Here is a 21,103-nt window from a genome sequence, read left to right on the forward strand (position 1 = left end):
AAGGAGCTAAAATCTCCTCCCCTACCACTCTCCTCGCTGAAACACATGCTACCAATTGTACTTGCATGTGTAGTAAATCAGTGGTGGAACACCAGGATTATGAGCTTTCTTTGGTGTAAACCCTGAGTTTGGGAAGAGCACTGGGTTCATGGCTGCCAGCATGGTCTCAAACAGCTGGATCACTCGTCTCTCAGACCTGAACTTTTTCTAGCAGGACACTGGAAGGAGTCCACATGTGGAGACTTCTCTCGTTTCACATGGTAGTGCATGTGCACAGTGAAGGTGGCTCCCCAACCCGTGCATCTCTTCTTCTCACCAGCATCTGTTAGAAGCCTGATCATGTTTGGAGGGTAAAGCTTCCCGCTGTGAGATTCACCTTGCCTTGGACTGGTGGGCTAAGGTGAGAGCAATGGAATAGACGTGAACCAACCTGTTCACTTGCTCATCCTTGCTAGTTAATGTGTAATCCCATGGAAGGTGGTGCTTTCATGTCTTCAGCCGTGCACATTTCCTGGATTTACGAGAAGGTTCAGAGTCTAATAAAGGGCTGCAGGTTCCTTACTTAGCTTGCAGTCATTCTTCAGGGTTTCTCACAGAGAACAGCTATGGGTAAGGGAGTGTACATCTCAAAGGGCCTGGCTATTGCCACTGTGGTGGTCACAGTTTCTGCTATCTGTGGCATTGTCTTAATGGTGGTCATGTACCAGCTGCAGATAGAAAAAAAACCACCAGTTCGTCCACCAACATTTGCTCCTACTACACCGTTTCCAACGGGACCTCCGCCAAGTCTGAGACTTCCTGACAGTCTGGTTCCAGAGAGCTACGAGATCTTCCTTCAGCCGTACCTCTACGTGGAGCTTCCTAACGCCACGGACCAAACTCCTTTTTTCAAAGGAAACTCAACAGTGAGGTTCCAGTGTGTGAAGAACACCCGGAGTATCTTTCTTCATGCCCTGCAGCTCAACGTGACCAAAGTTGTTGTGACCCATTCTGTCACGGGAGATAACATAGGAGTCGGGAGAACCACACTGCATGAGGACGAGTCAAACTTTTTCGAGATCCAGCTAAAGGAAGTGTTGATAGGAAATGGGAGCTATTATGATCTTTTCACCGAATTTGAAGGGCAACTCTTGGATGATTTGGCTGGTCTTTACATGAGCCAATACTCTAAGAATACAAGTGACGAAAAAGAGAAAAGGTAAGGGTGTTTTGTCAATATTAAGTCCTTGCACTTCTTTGAGTTCCCACACACCGAGAGTGCATGTGTACCTATTTGAAAGGAGTCGTGGTTAATTTATATTATTGTTGAAGAAACGGAAACATCTTCATTTGTGAATCTCGCACCATTTGAAGCCCAAGAGATGTGCTGATTGTTCTCCTAATGTCATGTTATCATTGCAAAGCTTGTAGCTCTCACCATCCGCAGCCTGGCAGACTAAACATCTCCCTGTGAATGAAGTGCGAGATCATTCCCCAGAAACTTAATTCATTGCAATGAATTCCTGCAGTAGCATGCACGTCTCCTTTAAGGCACAGAGCTCTGAAACTCACACATTCCCTGCAAATATCGGATTACTGAAGGCCATCTCTTGTCTGGAGCAGTATTTGTGTTCTCTACTGGAAAGTGTTTGTTGTAAAAAGAGCCCCCAGCCCAGCCCCTCACCACTTTAATAACTTGTCTTTTTCACCTTTCCCCATGGACGTTCTCTCGGCTGTACTGTTTGCGGTACATCTAAACAGCGGAACATTTATTCTGGACAGCATGCAATTGTATGATGACTGATATGTAATTATTCCCTGGAATGGCTGGATTTCCTGTCTATGTTTTTGTGCGTCTGTGTGTTTACTGTTTTATGTAAATGCCTTTCCCAACAGATTCCTCGTCGCAAGCCAGATGCAGCCCACAGACGCGAGGAAAGTATTTCCTTGCTTTGATGAGCCAGCTATGAAAGCAGTGTTCAATGTCACCATTATCCACAGGAGTGACACCAAAGCTCAGTCAAACTCCAGGATGGGTAAAGTGGTTGTTCATGGGCCTTTACTCAGTCAGACAGCCTGCACTGTAGTGATGATTGAAGTAATGTAGTGTAGGCAGCTGTAAAGCCTGCGACCCTGATAATGTAGAATATTATAAACAGTTTATACCGATGGTCAATCTTGCTCTGATAAATTCAGACTTTGATTTGATGTATGATTATAGTTTGATTATAAAGCAAGCAAAACAAGACAGCATTGGAAATATTTATACTTTCTATTTAACAGATACTGAGATCATTGTGGATATAGATGGAGAACAGTGGGTAGCTACTAAATTTGTCCCGACGCCACGCATGTCGACGTACCTCTTGGCTTTCACAGTAAATGGATTTGAAAGTAAAGACACTGACTACGGTCACACGAAAATAAAGGTTTGTTATTTTACATTATTATTATTATTATTATTATTAGACTTTTAAAAGTGCAACAGGGCATTTTTTTGCTTTGGATTGTTCCATTTTAAGGCATTTTTTGAGTTGAATAAAGTTAGTCATTTATTATTTGTTACTACACGAAGTTGTTTAATTGGGATCTACTGACAAACTATTTAGACAGTGTATTCATCTTCGTTTATTATTATTATTTTTTAATTGTTGTTGTTGGATTTATTAAAGGTGCTATCAGTGAATTAAACATGAAAGTATATGGATGATTCTGCCAAATTGGTTCAAAGTCAGAGTTGGAAACACATTTCGGACTTTCAACTGACTTGCGCTTTGGACTAAAATCTTGCTTTGAGCGACTCAAAACCATTAAAACAAATGATTAAACATTCGATCACTAACAGAACAATCATCTGCTGAAACTTTACAGATTGTTTCAGTAGTGACAGAGCTCAAAGAAGCCGGTACTTGACTAGAAAAAAACAGCTTTAAACACCAGTCATCATAATAATCAAAAGTAATAATGATAATACATTTTTAAAATTAAAACAACAAATACTAACTTGGTGTTGCGGTAGTAACATGAAAATGTTGGGCAGCATTTTCTGAAGTTTTTATTTAAAAGTGATTTTCAACGTATCATTCTAAATCATTTCGATCAATCTAAATCATTCAACTTTAAAATATATTTAAAACATATGAAATTAAGCAAAAAACAAATATATATTTTAATGATTATTTTCACAAGTTGGAATTTAGAGGTTAGGGTTTGGGCCAACAATTCCCTATAACAGTAGTACCCTATAAACGATGATTTAGCTTATTACAATCTCTGTTGAGCTGCAGTTTAAACTGATTAGGTAGAATGGTCCATATGTGCACGTACAGGCAGTGCTGCCTGAAAGCCTTGTTGGTTCAGCACCATTCTGCCTTTGGCCACTGAAGATTTTGGAGCAAGTATCGTTCTGTACCGCTGTTATTACTGTGGAAAGTGCTTGCATGTCAGTCTTGAGTTTATTTATTGATTTCGAATCCTTACAAATAGCACATTTGGACATTAATACTGTATACTGGCATTAAAAATAGTTTAATTCAGATCACATTGCGATGATTTAAGTACACCTCAAGCTCGCTTTAGATCAATTTAAATGAAGATCTCTGGGTCTCCAATATTGATTTTCTTACTACTGTGTGTTCTAAGACATTTGCCCGACCTGAGGCTGTGAAGGCTGGACACGCAGACTATGCTTCGATAATCACCCCGAAGGTTCTGAAGTTCTATGAGGACAGGTTCAATTTAAGTTATCCGTTATTCAAACTAGGTGGGTCGAAAGGAAAATGTTCATGTGATGACATTTTATAAATTATATCTTTGAGTTACTTTGTATTTGCCAAAAACTAAACCATATCCTGTACGTTTACGTCCACAGATCAGATCGCACTTCCAGACTTTGGTGCAGGTGCTATGGAGAACTGGGGTCTGATAATGTATCGTGAGACTGCCCTACTGTATGACGAACATGTGTCATCTACCTCCAATAAAGAATGGATTGCCACTGTGATAGCTCACGAAGTGGCTCATCAGGTACAACTGGCCTCGCTTTATTCATGTCTAATTTAATCTAGTGTCATTTGAAAAAAAATCTCAGAAGGGCTAAAATAATAAAATAAAGTCATAAATCCACGTGATTCATGAATTCTGCCTCTATGTGTACAGTAGCACATGTTTATGACTTTATCACATCGCAAACACAGCGCTGAGTTTTGGCCTCCAATGGAACGATCCATTCATAATCCTCTCTGCTGTGTTTCCAGTGGTTTGGAAACCTGGTCACAATGAAATGGTGGAATAACCTGTGGCTGAATGAGGGATTTGCAACATACATGTCATACCTTGGAGTGGACCATGTTGAGCCCGACTGGAATATAGTAGGTCAAAAAATTTAATTATTTGAATTGAAAATCTTTGTAAATTGTAATTCACCATGAAGGCCATATATTGCATTACAAATAGAAACGTGGCTTCTATCGTATAGCACGGTTTCGTGCTTGGCCAGCTTTGTTTGATTAAACCCTAGATATTCTGTCTCGCCACATACTGCTCATGTACTGATTGTGCTCATGTACTGATTGTGCTCAAGTACTGATTGTGAAGTGTGCAGTATGTGACCAAGAAGAATTAACTAGACGATGTACTGCTCTGGCCAAATATTCCAGTATGCAACTGGATTCCTGCCCAGTTTGGTGATTTTCCTGATTCAACTCATCTGTAAATGATCAGGTTTGATTGTTGTGTCAGAGCAGAGAAATCAGAAAACTGTGCCAGACTACAGGCTTTAGTTCCCCACCTGGTGGTGGAGATAATCTGGATGAAAAATACACAATTCCACAACTCAATCATGGATAGTCCAGCTGTATTTTACTTTTATACAAGGTGAAAGAACAACGTCTACTTGTCATGAAATATTGGCTTACAGTCAAACAACATTGTCAGTGCCAAAACATCTACACACCAGAACAAGTTGACAGAGAAGAATCCAGCACAACTTATCCAGCTATCATTAGTCAATGCAGTCAATTTAGCTAGCGTTAGCTCACGTTTTTGACAGATGTCCTTTTATATATTTTGTGTGCAGAGGTGGACGAAGCACACAAACCCTGTACCTGAGTTAAAGTAGAGATACCCAGGGTAAAATATTCCTCCAGTAAAGTAGAAGTTCCTCCCTTTAGACCTCCACTTGAGTAAAAGTACTAAAGTATTTCCCTTCAAATGTACTTAAGTATAAAGTAAAAGTACTAAAAGAGTAATTCTGGCTCTGATGTCCTGTTATCATTTTTATAACCAGACTGGCTTCATGAACTCATTTCAGGTGAAAGTCCTCCAGCGTCTCTCTTGGTAAACCAGTCTTTTAATACAACGTCATTAATTAGTGACGCTGACGTCTATTAAAATGATCAGAAGCACAAAACACTGAAGGTAAACAGTTTCAGTTTAAGATTACTTTATAAATTAGTTCCAAGTTTAAGTTGAATAAAAACTGGCTTTAAACTCAGGATCACAGATGAGCTCCTTTACTATGTTGATCTGTAGGCGTCTGTTCATAAACATAAACCAGCCCAAACTCATTTACTATAAAATGAAATGGTGTTTGTAGAAATTCAGAAAAAAGCCGCGTCAGTCTCGACTGCATATGTGGACATATTTCTATATTGAGCTCTATTTACACAAAGTTAGGTTAGTTCATCATTTATGTTGAACAGACTCTCCCAAAGTTTTACGCTGCTGCGCTGACGTTGAACCGCGTGCTGCACTGGGTCGGTATGACCAACAGGTCAAAACCAGCTCTAAACAAAGTGACCGCTGGGCCCTGATTGGTGCTCTGGCTTTGCGCTTCTTTCGTTTTGACATGTGACGTTTTTATACACACAGAAACCAAAAGGAACGACAGATTTCTCAAAATGTAGGAGGAAAAAGTCGGATATTAGACTCTGAAATGTAGTGGAGTGAAAGGAAAAAGTCCAGAATGGAGAAACTTCAGTACAGATACACCAAAAATACTAAAGTACAGAAACTAATTACATTTACTCAGTTACTCAGTTACTGTCCACCACTGTTTGTGTGTCAACACCATTAATTCCTATCACTTAGAATCAGAATCAGAGTTGACCACTGCATTCCTAGAATCGTACTATCGTTCACATGGAATGGTTTAGTTCTGACTCATAATTGGTTGTTTGGTGTAAATGTCACACTTTAATGTATCTAAATTAGATTTAACAGATGACGTCATTAACCACTCTCATGAAATGAGTTTGTTAGGTTTTGTGAATTTAGAATTTAGGCAGGAATATTATGAAAGCTGATCATGTTTTACGATACAACCCCCTGAGTTTGTTCAGGTTCGGATGGCCTTTTCCAAATATGTCTGTTGGGTGCCTCTTTTCAATTTCAGCTGCAACAAGTTAGTTCACAATACATTTCTCTGAATGAAGTATCGCATGTGTTGACGGCGCATCTACAACACTACCAGCTTAATTAAAGCATAAACATAGAGATTTACTCCAGATGAAGAGAGACTGTAAATAACAGCTAGTGTGTCAGATTACAAGTACAACGAAGAGCTGATTTGCTGTTGTCACGATTGGCCCCTCCCAGTCCTGCCCGTGTGCTTTTCCTTTACCTTTTGATAGTCCAATGTTTTCTTTGTTTTGTTTTTTTGGTCCAGCCCCCTTGTTTGGTGACTCTGCCCCTGATTCGTTTCCCCTGTTTCCTGCCTGTCCCTCGTCATCCCTGTGATTATTTAAGCCCTGTGTTTGCCCCTAGTTTTCACAGGTCTTTGTTTGTCATTAGATGTTTGTTGTTTGGGAGGTTGGTTTGTTTGTAAGCCTGTTTGATCGTGTTGTACTGATTGGTGTTCTTAGTTATGTCTGTCCATCCTACGCTCGATATTGATTATTGGAACCCGGACTGGCTCAATCACGACCCTGGATTTGTCCATAATAAAAGTCACTTATCTCAGCATGTGTGTCCGCCTCATCGCTCCCCACCGTTACAGCTGTTAGCTCTTCAAGCCATTATCTTAATTTTTACCAGTTGTTGCTTTTGCAATACTATTTTGCTGGTGCAATGTACTTCAACTAAATACTGATATTCTCACATCAACTGTCTTAATAGTACATTTCCTCCAAATTGCCCATCCCTGATTTCAGCTCTCACCCACAGCCTCAAATCTAAGAACTTACATGTGTGGCTTTATCCTGTTATTTCCAGAGAGATCTTATTGTTCTGAAAGAAATCCAGCCGGCCATGGAGGTCGATTCTCTAAACTCGTCACACCCTCTCAGCTCCACAGAGGCTGAAGTCCAGACCCCCTCTGATATCAGCAATCTCTTCGATGGCATCAGCTACAGCAAGGTCGGCCTGACGTTTCCCCATATATATATATATATATATATATATATATATATATATATATATAAAACAAAACTGCTTAATAGTGTTATGAAAGAAAGGCAAAGATCATTTCTCTGTTTCTTGATGAGAAAGTTTCTCTTGTTCTCATTGTAGGGTGCAGCTGTGCTAAGAATGCTATCTGCTTACATTGGAGAGTCCAATTTTTTTGCCGGCCTTAAGGTGAGTGGAGGCATGCTGATAGCTAGCGTAGTTTACCTTTACAGCAGGACATAATTGGTAAATAGTCACATTGTGATTTTTAGGTTTATATAATAATAATAATACTTTGGTACTTGAAAGACAAAATAGGAGTCACAAATGTAGCCATGTAAAGGATGCTTTTAGAGAGGGAACATCTGGACATCCATTGTGCTTGTTAAATATTGTCATTCCAAAACCAACCAAGGGAATTGGAAGGGAGTTTGTACACCTCCTTCACTGCCGTAACAGCTACCACTCTTCTGTCGAGGTTTTCCGCTAGATTTTCCAACATAGCTGTTGGATTAGCTCTGTTCAGCGACAAGACCGTTAGTCGGGTCAGGTGCTGTTGTTGGGGATTAAAGCCTCAGCCACAGTCAGTGTTCCAGTTTATCCTAAAGGAGTTAGGCAGTGTTAAGTTCTGGGCTTTGTGCAAGCCAGTCGAGCTCACTAAACTCAGCAAACCATTTCTTTATGGAGCTTGCTTTGCGAATGGGGACGTTGTCATGATGAAATAAGCAGTAATAACCGGGACTGACTTTGGGCCTTCAGTTCAGGCCATGAAGATCAAACCTCTGCCACCTGTATGATTCCTCGTGAGACAACAGTCCAGAAAACATGTTTCTACTCCTTCAGAGTCTCCTTGGCATTGCACACAGTGATCTTAAGCTGTGCTGCTTGCATGAGTCCAACCGTTTCTGTGCTGACAGAACTCAATTTGGTAATTAATTTGATTAAAATTATTATGTTCGTGTGAATGCCTTGACTCATCAAAAATATACATTGTGCAGTCCTACTATTTACACGTGTACGTGACTATATGTGCGATATTATTAGTGTTAATTGTTGCTATTTTTGCCTGTGCTTGCATTTGAGATGTATACCATATTCTGTCACATAACTATGCTTATGCTTATTGTTATGTTTATTATGCTTTGTTTTAGAGGTATCTCCAGACGTACAAGTACGCAAATGCCGAGTATGCAGATCTATGGAAGTGCTTGGAAGAGGTAAATGTGCACGTGGCTGTTTAATCTTGATAAATACAAAACGCACCAAGAGATTTAGGATGATAAAAGGGACAACATTGATTTATGATGTTGCAGTGTGCGTGCTATCATGACTGATCATACTCTTACCAGGCTTCCATTTACAATGACATACAAAGCATCATGAAGGGCTGGACAGAGCAAGTGGGTTACCCGGTCATCACCATAAACACCACCTCTGGAGAGGTCTCTCAGGAGCGGTTCGTTTTAAATCAAACAGGGGGCTATGGGTGAGTTCCGTGCCATAAAGGACACTCTTTCTTGTACCTAGATCTGACAGGAAACACTCAGAGTGCAATCCTGAAATTTATGGGATGACCCCAAATGACCAACCGGATGAAATCTCTGCGGGGCATGAGGAGTTCAAGTCTGGGAATCTGTGGGCCAGTTTAATTTCCTCCTTTAGTTTTGTTTATAGACATAGGCATGTCCTTGTTGTGGATTGTGGTTTTCAGGCCAGTTCATCTACTCATCAGGTGACAGATGGCTCCTGAATGTCCTATTCTTCTGTGTTCCCTGTAGGCTTATATGGCAGGTTCCAATTACATATATGAGCACTGATCTCAAGGTACAGGATGAGTTATTTAAAGAAAAAGGACCAGGTAAGATGCCGTTCCAATTAAACTCCCAGTTTAACAAAATAAAGGAAATGGATGAATCTTTTGTAAATCTATGAATGCCATTTGTTATCTCTGTAGTCAGAAAGCCTAATTTTTCGCCTAAACCTGGTCAGTGGCTGCTGGTCAACATTAACTGCACGGGTTATTATCGTGTGAACTACGATGAAGACAACTGGAATAAGCTTATTGATCAGCTGGAGACCAATCATGATGTGAGTATTTGTTAAACACTTTGGTTGGAAAGCAAGGTTCAGTTCATTTTTCACTGCAACAGATAAAAATGAGATGTCTTTAAGAAAGTGGTCAGTTGAAAAACTTTCTGTTTCATTTCTGTCCCATTCAACAATATGAGCATCTTTTTTTCTTAGTATATCCCACTCATCAACCGGGGTCAGCTGATCGATGATGCGTTTAACCTTGCCAGGTATGTTCATGTATTCCTTTACTCTAATCCTATATGTTTGACAAGTATGCTTAATTTTTTAACAATCACATATTCTAAAGTTAGGAGAGCTGTACTATATACTACTGTTATGTGCTTTCCAAAGGGCCAAATACGTCAACGTCACTCTGCCACTGAAAACCACCAAGTATCTGATCAATGAGACAGAATACTTTCCATGGGAGTCGGCTCTGAACAACCTACAGTTTTTTATCCTCATGTTTGACCGCTCCGAGATCTACGGCCCCATGCAGGTGAGCCAAATGAACATGAAGAACTGGTGAAATATGTGACGTGTGATTAACAGAGGTGCTTGTCTTCCTTTTACTCTTTCTCCATGCAGAAATACCTACGGAAGCAAGTCAGCCCGCTGTACAATTACTTTCAAAATTACACCGAGAACGCAACCATTCCAGAGAAACTCACGGATCAGTAAGCTCCTATTTGCTTTGTCTGTGCTCCATTAACATGTTTGATGCATTGTATTCAGTCTTATTGTTTATCGTTCTCCAGGTATAATCAGATAAACGCTATCTCAGTGGCATGCAGCAATGATGTTCCTGAGTGCATCGAAATGGCAACTAAGCTTTTCCAGGAGTGGAGAAATGGCACCAACCGGCGAGTTGATATTTTTGCGTTTATCTACTTAAAACAGTTTTAATTCACTTTTACATCACCGTCTTCCAACCTCTCCTTATCCCTTACAGTTAAACAGGCTGTATTTGTCCTGTGCCTTTAAGACTTATATATGAAAAAGTACCTCTTTCCTCAATCAAAGAGCATTCTGGGCCGAAACACTCCGGATAACTTAAGTGTGAATAGACAGTGGTAAACTCTTGAGTCTACCTAATGAGCAACATAAGCAGCAGCTGTTATAACAATAACTTAGACATCTTGTAGTGTCTAAATTAGTGTTGTTTGCTCCTCGTTGTTATTAGTTCCTTTTGTTTTACAGCTTTCGTAATGCGCTGATTAGAAGGAGAATGAAAATGAAATATCTGAAGATGTGTCTCTTAGGTGGGATTTGAATGATGTTGAATGAACCTACTTAACTAGGCCACTTCACAGCTGCTGTTGTCTGCGTCTGTTTAATTCTAATCTTAAAGCTGAAGTGAACATCCAAGCTATGATGCCTTGATCTGGGCTATTTAAGGTAATTTGAAGAAATTAAGAAATTACACAAGACACTTTCTCCTGTATGAATAGGCCTGTTGAACTCCTTACCGATTACATTTCGCGGACCTCCTATGGTAAAACGAATGCGGCTCAAATAGAGCATTAGTTTCAGTACTTACCATACGAGGACTGTACAGACCGCGGTGTGAAGCGTATGGTTTGAAACTTTAAGTTTACATACAGCATCACACCATTTAGTTTCACAGAGATGTGCTTTTCCTCATGGTGATATGAACCCTCTAATGTGATATCAGCATGAATACTGCAACACGATTCTTTATACTTACCAACTGACTTGTCTTTTCCAACATAGGATTCCACCGAACTTGAAGTCCACCATCTACTGCAGTGCCATAGCATCCGGAGATGAAGACGACTGGGACTTTGCGTGGAAACAGTATGAAGCAGCCACAATTGCCACGGAGAAAGATAAGCTGAGATATGCACTCTCCTGCACCAAGAAAATATGGCTCTTGAACAGGTAGAAGCATTGACGATATCTCTGGTCCTACCAGTCATTCAGCTCTCACAATCTCAAATTCTTCCCCACCCAGATACCTTGAGTACACCTTAGACCCCACAAAGATAAGGAAGATGGATGTAGTCTCTACCATAAACCACATTGCCAGAAATGTAGCCGGACAAGCCCTTGCCTGGGATTTCATCCGGGGCCACTGGACCCAGATAAGCCAAGAGTGAGTTGGGGGGTCTTTTTGTTGATGAACTCCACTGCTAAGTAACACATACACATGTAATCATACAAACAAATGAAAACGACGAAGTCAGAGGCCCCAGGGTTTCGTCTATTTGCCATCTCTTTGTGAGTCAAGCAGTGAAGTCATGAGTTATATAAGAGGGACCAAAGATCAGAAGCAATTCAGGGATTGAAGGTTGAGTTCAGCAGTTAATGAAGAGCCCTTAATGGCTGTATGTAGTTTGTCCCTTGGTTGCTAAGCAATATAATTTTACATTCTTGGTACAACTGACTAACTCTCATTTCCTTCAACAGCTACGGAGGTGGGCTCATGTCTGTTGGCAGCTTGATTGACATAGTGACGGAGAGGTTCTCCTCAGAATTTGAGCTCCAACAGGTGAACTTCTCATGAACCTCAACTGACAGCCAGCTCAGGAACCCCCGGTTCCTCTCTCTCAGGCTCCATTTCGTGTCTAAATGCACACTATTAACTGACAAACGTCTGTAATTCTACAAATATGACATTTTTGACCTTTTTAATAATTCACTTAAAGGGTGCTTCCACCAATTTTTCTAAATGTCCGCACATATCAGTAATTGAGACGTGAACATTGTCATTCTTCATGGTTTGATGTGAAATTGTTAATTATGTAATGTTTATAATGTTGAAAAAGAAGTTTTCTTTGAGGACTATTTTGTACCGCATGTAAAAATAAAACAACTTTAGGCCAAAATCTGATCCCAAAACCACTGGCAAACGATGTCTCAGGCATCAGACAGCGTTTATTTAATTGTTTCAAGCTATAACTGACTGTGAGGAAGATTTTAGAGGCTTTCAACAGGTAAGACTTCTGATCGGTGAACAATTCCGAGTCTGCAGTTTTTCCTAGAGCGACGCATTCCACATCAAACCGCTCTGAATAATTTTGTTTACATCGTAACCACTTCATTAGGCATAATTATTGAAAAATATGTGGAAGTCCCCCTTAACAGCATTAATCCAACAAGGAGGATGGAGTTGTAAGAGGGGTTGTTTATTGTCTTTTCTCACAGGGGGCATGCCCCCCTGCATCCGCCCTGTTAATGAGTGAATAATAAACCAGCAGTGAGGTTGAATGGAGGACAGTGAGAGCTTGTGACAGTAAAAGGTTCAGCTGGTTGCCATTAGGTCTCTTATATTGTAATGACGTTGTTTTCCGGCCCAGAACATATGAGCTCATCCACACATCTCTCATTGTCTCCGTCCAGCTGAAGCAGTTCCAGAGAGACTATGATGAAGATGGCATGGGGCCGGCCACGCGAGCTTTGGAGCAGGCTATTGAGAGGACTGAGGCCAACATTCAGTGGGTGAAGGAGAACAAACAGACTGTATTGAACTGGTTCCTCCAAGAGTCACAGGTTCCCTGAGCGTTTGCAGATCTGCATAACCCCGAGCACGCACAGCAGAGCCAGCGCAATGAAAAACAGATGTAGAGCCATGGCGTAGTGATGGCGACAACAGCCTGTGTTTTGCGATGCTGTTTTTTTTGGTTTTCCCTGAACCACCAAAGACTCGGTTTCATAAGGAAATCTCATTATGTTGAATGCAAGAGAAAAACAATGTGCCTTTTTTTTAAATGAGTGCAATATGATGGAAAATTCATTTCTCTAAATGTCATGATTATTTAAACAATACTTATTTCAGCCTTTGTGAGGATATAAAATGTAAGCTTATAGTAAAATGTACTCCTCTTACGGTGCATCGAAGAATTTAGGCTTAATTTATCGCTTATAACAGATTTTAGTACATATTTATCACTGAACCCAGCTTTGTTTACATAGACGAAATGCCACATACTCAGGCATATTAGGCACTTTTTTTTTTAAATGTGTATTGTGTAAATATAGAAATTGATATAAAGAATATATTTCATGTATAAAATCTATTTTTTATTTTTTAAGTAAAAGAAAATAACTTTTGTGAATCATTTCCCTTTCTCCCGAGTTCCTCTTTATAACTAATGCATTATTAATTATTAAACTGCATCATCATGTTTAAATCGTGCATTAGCACAATAAGAGACTTGTAATAAGACTTCATTTGAGAGTTGATGTGTTATTAAAAACGGCGATAAGGGGACATTGAATGTTCCCCTCCAGCCTCTGCTCATAACCAGCTCATGTCTTCAAACACCATAAAGGTGAGCTAATTATTAAAGTGATAACATTTTACACAGTCCCATTATAAAGCCCAGCGCACCGACTTAAAACCTCAGTTAGGAATAAAAACGTGTTTTATTACTGAACATATCAAAAGTTCATGTAATTCCTCATTCATGCTCAGTGTGCATGTTCATAAGCAAAGTCAAGAAATAGTTTTCCACCCTTCATGTCTTCTGTGTGCTGATCAGTCATCCTGAAAATAAGAATAATAAGAGTAATGTGTCAGTGATTTGTGAAACGTTAACAGGGAACACACTTCTGTGGATTTTAATGCACAATTACTGTTTATTTGCTGAATTTAACTTACTGGAAAAATACATCGAATCTTCACAAAGGTTAGGGCACATCTTTCCAGTGTTAAATTCAGCAAATAAATAGAAATTGCACTCTAAATTAAGCAAGAACAAGCCATGTTATATTGCGTTTTCTGTAAAAGATATTATGTAGAAATAATTAACTCATTTTTTAACTAATTTTACTTAGAAAATCCACAAAATATGTAGCACGACCACGGCGCTCAAACCCTTACAAACAACTGTTTTAAAGGGCATATTAAGGATGACAGTGATATACGGCTTTTGTTTGGTAGCTCCAATATGTTTTAATGTTCACACAACAAGTGGAGTAAAATACCCCAAAAGACCAGGATGCATTCCACAGTTATGGTACAGTGCCACTGCTAATAGCACAGACAGAGGCAGCCCAGTCAAAAACAATGTCATAAACAGGACATCATCGTCTTACCCATTCTTCATCCTCGGCTCCCTCGCCCTGCGCAGCCGGCTTCGCTAAACTCTGTGTATCTGCCTTATTGGCCATTATCTTGTCTGTCCATGATGCTCCAGTCTGCTCATCTCCTGCAAAATTGCACTTTGTCACTGAACCGGCGTCCAACTTGGCAAAGGAGTCTTCAGAAAGGAAAGAAAGAGAAGTCAAGTGGCGTGAAGAGTGCTGAGTTCAGTTCCAACCTTGTTGGCTAGAGGTGTAAAAATGCGTCAGTGAATTTTAATGCATCAGTATGAGGACGGCAGTTCAACTGTACTTGGAATGTTTCAATCAATAATAAGCTATTTTAATATTATGCAATAATATACACCCTTGTTTTTTGACCAAAATAAAAAAACCTCTAAAATAAAAAAAAAAAAGCTTCTGTTACTTATATTCAACCTAAATAATGCAAATTTCCACTAGTGCCTCTATGGGATTTCCAGGGTTATGCAGTGTTTTAAACTACTTGTGAAAATGCTGATAACCGAAGCCTGTTGTCACGATCGGCCCCTCCCAGTCCTGTCCATGTGCTCATGTTTTGGTTCAGCCCCCTCGTTTCGTGACTCCGCCCCTGATTGTCTCCCCCTGTTTTCCACCTGTCCCTTGTTTTCCCGGTGTATTTAAGCCCTGTGTTTGCGCCTTGTCTTGGCTGGTCTTTGTTTGGATCTCTGTCTGTGCTGTTGGTGTATTCGGCTGTGGTTTTTGTTCTGTTGGATTCTGGTGTCGGTCATGTCTGCTCCACGATCTCTCCGCATTGGCTACTTGAACCTGGACTGTTATGACGATGACCCTGGATTTGCCCATAATAAATCTCGCTTATCTCAGCACGTGCGTCCGCCTCCTCGCTCCCCGTCACGCCTATAAGATATGCATAACATGCTTTACCTTCTATATTGTAGTTTTCATTATTGCTGCATGATTATTTGCATTATCATCGTCATCATGATATGATGCACCACGAACTTAGCATTTAGGACTGTGATGACGAAACAGATCAAAACACATTACACTAGTGCAGCATGTGATGTGATTAGATTGGCAGGGATGTAGTTTTACAGCAGTGTTGTGTCCTTTTCAAGGTTTGGAACCCCAACCTTCCGCATGACTGTCAGTCCCAGCGTTGTGTGTAAAATGTGCGGAGCAGCAATAGCTTTTAGCTTTTATGACAACAAACCTCAGTCACCATAAGAGCTTTAAAAAATGACACATTTATTCATTTGTAGGCCTACAGAGGAAAGAAAAATACACACATTGCTGTGCAAAAGTCTTAAAAAATGACTTATCTGGGCAGTAAGAATGTGTTGTGTGTGTTGGTGTGTTGGTTAGAAGAACACAGAAGAACACTAAAAGCTCCTGATTTCACAGGGAACTCCAGTCATTTCATTGGGTTGTTAAATTCCAACATGTGATTTAACTTAATTAAGCAGCTATAGTGGGTATTGGATAGTAATTGTAAATACTGTAAAAACAGCAGGTAAATACTGGGCTACCTACAGGAGAGCTTTGGAAATGGTTAAGCTGACAAATTCACACACACAAAATTATAATTAAATTATTATTTGCGCTCATTTTAATGTCATTTTTTCTTGAACAAATAAACGATACATAGCCTTACGTATAATTTCATATCAAGAGGACATTTACACTGTTCTGTATATAATAAATAATTTTGTAGGCGTATATAGAGAAAACTCTGTTTAGGGAATGCTGACTGACTAACAGCCTTAAAGTTTTCTGAAGTAAGCAGCTATTAATATTTCTTATACATCTTAAATAATACACCTTATTTTACACTCCTCTTAAAGGAGGGATTAAATTTATGTTTGATTACACATAAAAATGTCTGTACTTGCTGAACACTCGGAGCAGAGACACTATTTTAAAAAGTATTTATCACTTCTCAAATCACCATCACAATATCCAACAGCTTCATCAAACATCTGCGTATACGTGTGCTACATTTGGGCAAGAGTGAATCTCATGGAAAGAGAACTACCGGTTTTCCTTTATATCCAAAGCTGGCACGACCCCATCTCCCCACAGAAAACTACTTCTGTACACTCTCTGCTACTCAGGAAGGGCTTGATGGCTAGTTAACTCCACACCACCTGTTTACGGCCATGCGGACGTGCGTTTAGACTCACAGATAAAAGGACTGTCTCCTCTGGTCTTTAGACGGACGTCTTGGCCTGACTCCAGCTCTACCTTCTCCATCTCAGCCTCCAATATCCAGAAGGCGAAGGCTTGTTTGGGGCAGTGCTTCTCTGTCATCCTTACAAGCTCCTTCTTGTTTATTATGTCCTTCAGCTGGTCTTCAGTAAGACGATCTGACTCGCCTTTGGCCTCCAATTCTGCATAGTTAATGTATAGACATTTAAAAGCTTGTCAAGTTGTTTCCATGATCATTAGTCTGGCCAAGCAGCACACTTTGTTATTCAGGAAAACAGGATGGCATGTCATTTTGAGAGTGGTACAGGTTAGTCAATATTCCAGCCATCAAAAATTCAGCAGTAACATCTGAATCAAACGCGATTTTCTTCTGAACAAAGTAGACCACTCACAGAAAAGGTCTGCCCTTCCGTCAGCGTCTGTTTAGTTTAACGCACGTGATTCGGTAGAAGGAAATAAGAATTCTTTTCTTAATCAGCTTCTCTCTTCCATCCGAAAGGGGAAGACCGAGAAACTGAATCACTGCACAGATGAGCTAGAAAACACATTTCTAGGCTACCCTTGAGGAGCAATGTGTCTTTGCGCTCCAAAAAAACAAACAAACAAAAAACAAACAAACAAAAAAAACAAAGAAACGCTCCTTTTAGTTTCATATTGCGTGAAAATGCTCAACAAAATGACCAACAGAAATGCTCCAAAACTGCTTTGAATAAAATCTCTATGCATTACTGGACAATGAATGCAAAGGTTTTTACCCCCTAATGTACATATTATAGATTAGTGATCGATCAATTAAACTCAAATCAAATTAAACTAATGAAATCAGCAACAAGTCAACAGTGGTAAAGAAATATGTGTTTTTTTTGCTACATAGTGTCTTTATACATTACTTTCAATGAAGTCATTCTGGAGTGATTCTATTTCATATTTCTGTCCTGAACTATTTCATACTGTTCAGTTTAGTCCATTTTATTATTTGGCCATTTATTATCTGATTACTCGCCTTATAATTGGTAGATTACTTGACTACAGTATAATATATATAATGATCAAAATGACAGCCTTACTAGAACTTGTGATAGCCTGCACTTGTCTCTTTTTAGGTCTTCATTGTTGTGATTATTGTAAATTTCAGTTTTTGAAAATTCACAAAAATAAAATAAATCAATGCACTCACTGCCTGTAACAACAACAACTCCGCCAGTTTGCAATGTTTTCCATGCAGTTTGTCCCATAATAAATAAGAAAATCTTTATTATATGGGCTTTATTATATGCTGTATCGTTGCTCTGCTGTAAACTGTATAAAATTATACTTGCCATTTAATAATCTAGCGGTCTGACAGTGGCAGAGAGGTCAGACAGAAGTCGGCTTTGGCACACAGTGACGTTCAATGTCTCATAAACCCATCCTCAGTCATCATACATGACACTGAAACTAAACCAACTCCTTGTAATCCATTTAAGCAATTCAAGTACTTACTGTAAGATGACATCAGAAAACCCGTGTTGACCTTCTTGGTTTCACTGAAATTGGGCTCTATCTCATTTCCCTTGGCATCATACTTCCTGCAGTGGATTCGACTGGGCTTGATGTACAAAACATAATAGCGCTCCTACAATCCAGGCACATGGAAGAAAAGTGAATTCACAAACACTAAAATAAACGGTAACAGAAAAAAAACATTCATCTTTATTAAATAGTATTAAGAAAAAAATGTAAAGCTTGAGATATAAAGATTTATCCTCATAACAAACTGAGCTGCATTCATGTACTCATAGCAGAAGTGGACAAAGTTCACAAACCCTGTACCTGAGCTAAAGTAGAGATAATATCACTCCAGTAAAAGTAGAAGTTCCTCCCTTTAGACCTCCACTGGAGTAAAAGTACTAAAGTATTTCCCTTCAAATGTACTTAAGTATAAAGTAAAAGTACTAAAAGAGTAATTCTGGCTCTGATGTCCTGTTATCATTTTTATAACCAGACTGGCTTCATGAACTCATTTCAGGTGAAAGTCCTCCAGCGTCTCTCTTGGTAAACCAGTCTTTTAATAGAACGTCATTAATTAGTGACGCTGACGTCTATTAAAATGATCAGAAGCACAAAACACTGAAGGTAAACAGTTTCCATCAGGGAGAACCGAGTGGCTCTGAAATCACTTTTTACACACAAGCAAAGTTTCAGTTTCAGATTTATTTACAACTTAGTTCCAAGTTTAAGTTGAATAAAAACTGGCTTTAAACTCAGGATCACAGATGAGCTCCTTTACTATGTTGATCTGTAGGCGTCTGTTCATAAACATAAACCAGCCCAAACTCATTTACTATAAAATGAAATGGTGTTTGTAGAAATTCAGAAAAAAGCCGCGTCAGTCTCGACTGCATATGTGGACATATTTCTATATTGAGCTCTATTTACACAAAGTTAGGTTAGTTCATCATTTATGTTGAACAGACTCTCCCAAAGTTTTACGCTGCTGCGCTGACGTTGAACCGCGTGCTGCACTGGGTCGGTATGACCAACAGGTCAAAACAAGCTCTAAACAAAGTGACCGCTGGGCCCTGATTGGTGCTCTGGCTTTGCGCTTCTTTCGTTTTGACATGTGACGTTTTTATACACACAGAAACCAAAAGGAACGACAGATTTCTCAAAATGTAGGAGGAAAAAGTCGGATATTAGACTCTGAAATGTAGTGGAGTGAAAGGAAAAAGTCGCCCAGTTATGGAGAAACTTCAGTACAGATACACGAAAAAACTACTTAAGTACAGAAACTAAATCTGGAAAAAAAAACTCTTTAAAGAGCCCATTTTCCTGAAAAAAAAAAGCTTGGTGTGTAAGCCTTCAGCCTGTTTTGAATTGATTAATTTTTACAATGTCAGAAAAACGGGTGCACCCACATACATCTGCCCATTTAGTATGCAGCTGCATACTAGCCCCGCCCACTCAGGCTGAGCTTATTATAAGGCTGAGTATTTCAGTCTGGCTTACTTCTTAAGCGAGGCGCAATTCAGAGCAGCCAATCAGAACGAAGGAGATTTGCGTATATTTGCATATTAAAGAGTATCAAAACGAGCCTATTTAATTCTAATGGATAAATAGAGGCCGGTCGATGTTAGAATGAACTACTCAGACGTGCTTAATGAACTCGGAGAACAGCGGCTCGGCTCGGCTCGGCTCTTCTCCACCTTTTCATTGTTGATGTCTGTGATCACGTGACGAGACACATCCACAAAAGTCCCCTCCAGAATCACCCCAGCGCCTCTGAAACGCAGCAGACACACCACACAGGAGCGTTTAGAGCAGGGAAGGGCCGAGCTGTGCGATACCGCGCACAGACGGGTTTTAACGGGATTCTTTCTCTTTTTACTGTGATGTAAATTCAGCTTGACGTCGCCGGAGCAGCGCTGCCCTACCTCTGATAGAGCGCCGGATCCCAGGCAGAGCCCAGCTTTTCGCTGTGGACCGGTTTATTCTGGAGTGCGGGGTTGGAGTAGATCCGACTCATGCTGGGATCAGGATTTGATTTTTCCTCGAAAAGTCACTTCCTCATTTTGTGGGATGAGGAAATGCGATCTGAACGTCATGCGCGCGCGCAGCCCAGACGGCGAGATGATTGGACACCAGCGGAACTGGGCAGGTCCGAGTTCAGCCGTCCGGCCGCGCGCTTCTCATTAGATAAGGATCTGTAATAAATGATAAAACAGCTCACATTCCGCAGCTCTGTAGCCACTCATCTCACCTCACCTGTCCGCAGAGGTTGGGTTGGGATGTAACGGGAAAAATACTTGATTCAAAATACAGAAATGAAGATGAGATGAGATGAGATGCGTTTATTGTCATTGCGCAGTGTTCAACCAAACTGAGCAGCAATCCAACGGCACTCCCTACATACAAAACCATTTAAACATAATAATACATTGGATTTATAACGCACTTTTCATTTATAGTAAATCCCAAAGTGCTTAAGGCTAAAATATCTAAAGTGCAGTGTTTAAGGGAGAGAAAAAAAATCTTAAATATAAAGAAAAAGGACTATAAAACTATATATTCTAAAACAGTCAATAGACAATAGACGGGTGAGGTAGCAGTTGTTGTTGCACATTCCTTGGACAGCGTATAGCGTTATATAATACTGCACAGAAAAATCACAGACTGCACTCTCGGGAACAAATGAATAGTAAATAGAACAGAGGTGGAGTGGAGTAGGCCAAGTAGGCCAAGCTGTATTGGGTCCAAGCTACATTTCATAAAATGTATTAACTATTTTAGAATCAAGCAACCAGATGAATTCTTTAGATGAATTCCAAAGAGGAACTCGATATATGGCTTCTTTATACATATAGTGAATACTAAAGCCTGAGTAGACTGATAAATCAATGTGATCGGTTTTTAATCTCAGTGTTACTGAGCT

General features: G+C 39.9%; 2 protein-coding genes across 2 annotated transcripts; one reads left to right on the forward strand and one right to left on the reverse strand.

The window, feature by feature from the left end:
- Positions 1 to 67: 67 nt before the first annotated feature.
- Positions 68 to 13,627, forward strand: anpepa (alanyl (membrane) aminopeptidase a). The gene is made up of 20 exons (XM_017692229.2): positions 68 to 1,198; positions 1,876 to 2,015; positions 2,263 to 2,408; positions 3,622 to 3,742; positions 3,851 to 4,005; positions 4,236 to 4,349; positions 7,192 to 7,335; positions 7,489 to 7,554; positions 8,517 to 8,582; positions 8,715 to 8,851; positions 9,144 to 9,223; positions 9,320 to 9,453; positions 9,610 to 9,665; positions 9,790 to 9,937; positions 10,027 to 10,115; positions 10,197 to 10,301; positions 11,173 to 11,340; positions 11,414 to 11,554; positions 11,869 to 11,950; positions 12,802 to 13,627. Exons 1-20 carry the CDS (start codon positions 606 to 608, stop codon positions 12,958 to 12,960), a joined length of 2,844 nt encoding a protein of 947 aa, XP_017547718.2. The 5' UTR covers positions 68 to 605; the 3' UTR covers positions 12,961 to 13,627.
- Positions 13,628 to 13,808: 181 nt separating this feature from the next.
- On the reverse strand, positions 13,809 to 20,284 carry arpin (actin related protein 2/3 complex inhibitor). Its single transcript, XM_017692252.2, has 6 exons — positions 20,106 to 20,284; positions 19,878 to 19,953; positions 18,175 to 18,307; positions 16,668 to 16,874; positions 14,500 to 14,663; positions 13,809 to 13,948 (listed from the first exon to the last, which is right to left on the reverse strand). The coding sequence occupies exons 1-6, from the start codon at positions 20,195 to 20,197 to the stop codon at positions 13,940 to 13,942; spliced, it is 681 nt and encodes a 226-aa protein (XP_017547741.1). The 5' UTR covers positions 20,198 to 20,284; the 3' UTR covers positions 13,809 to 13,939.
- Positions 20,285 to 21,103: the final 819 nt, after the last annotated feature.

The sequence above is a fragment of the Pygocentrus nattereri genome, chromosome 7 (assembly GCF_015220715.1).
Source record: "Pygocentrus nattereri isolate fPygNat1 chromosome 7, fPygNat1.pri, whole genome shotgun sequence".
Taxonomy (NCBI): Eukaryota; Metazoa; Chordata; class Actinopteri; order Characiformes; family Serrasalmidae; genus Pygocentrus; species Pygocentrus nattereri.

Excerpts from the sequence above, each read along its gene's own strand:
- anpepa (XM_017692229.2), top strand. The coding sequence starts at position 606 with ATGGGTAAGGGAGTGTACATCTCAAAGGGCCTGGCTATTGCCACTGTG. Across the intron at positions 7,555-8,516 it reads ATTTTTTTGCCGGCCTTAAG|AGGTATCTCCAGACGTACAA; the intron begins GTGAGTGGAGGC and ends GCTTTGTTTTAG. Across the intron at positions 11,555-11,868 it reads TGGACCCAGATAAGCCAAGA|CTACGGAGGTGGGCTCATGT; the intron begins GTGAGTTGGGGG and ends TTCCTTCAACAG.
- arpin (XM_017692252.2), bottom strand. The coding sequence starts at position 20,197 with ATGAGTCGGATCTACTCCAACCCCGCACTCCAGAATAAACCGGTCCAC. Across the intron at positions 19,954-20,105 it reads GATCCGGCGCTCTATCAGAG|AGGCGCTGGGGTGATTCTGG; the intron begins GTAGGGCAGCGC and ends GCTGCGTTTCAG. Across the intron at positions 14,664-16,667 it reads AGGAGACAGTCCTTTTATCT|ACTCCTTTGCCAAGTTGGAC; the intron begins GTGAGTCTAAAC and ends TCCTTTCTGAAG.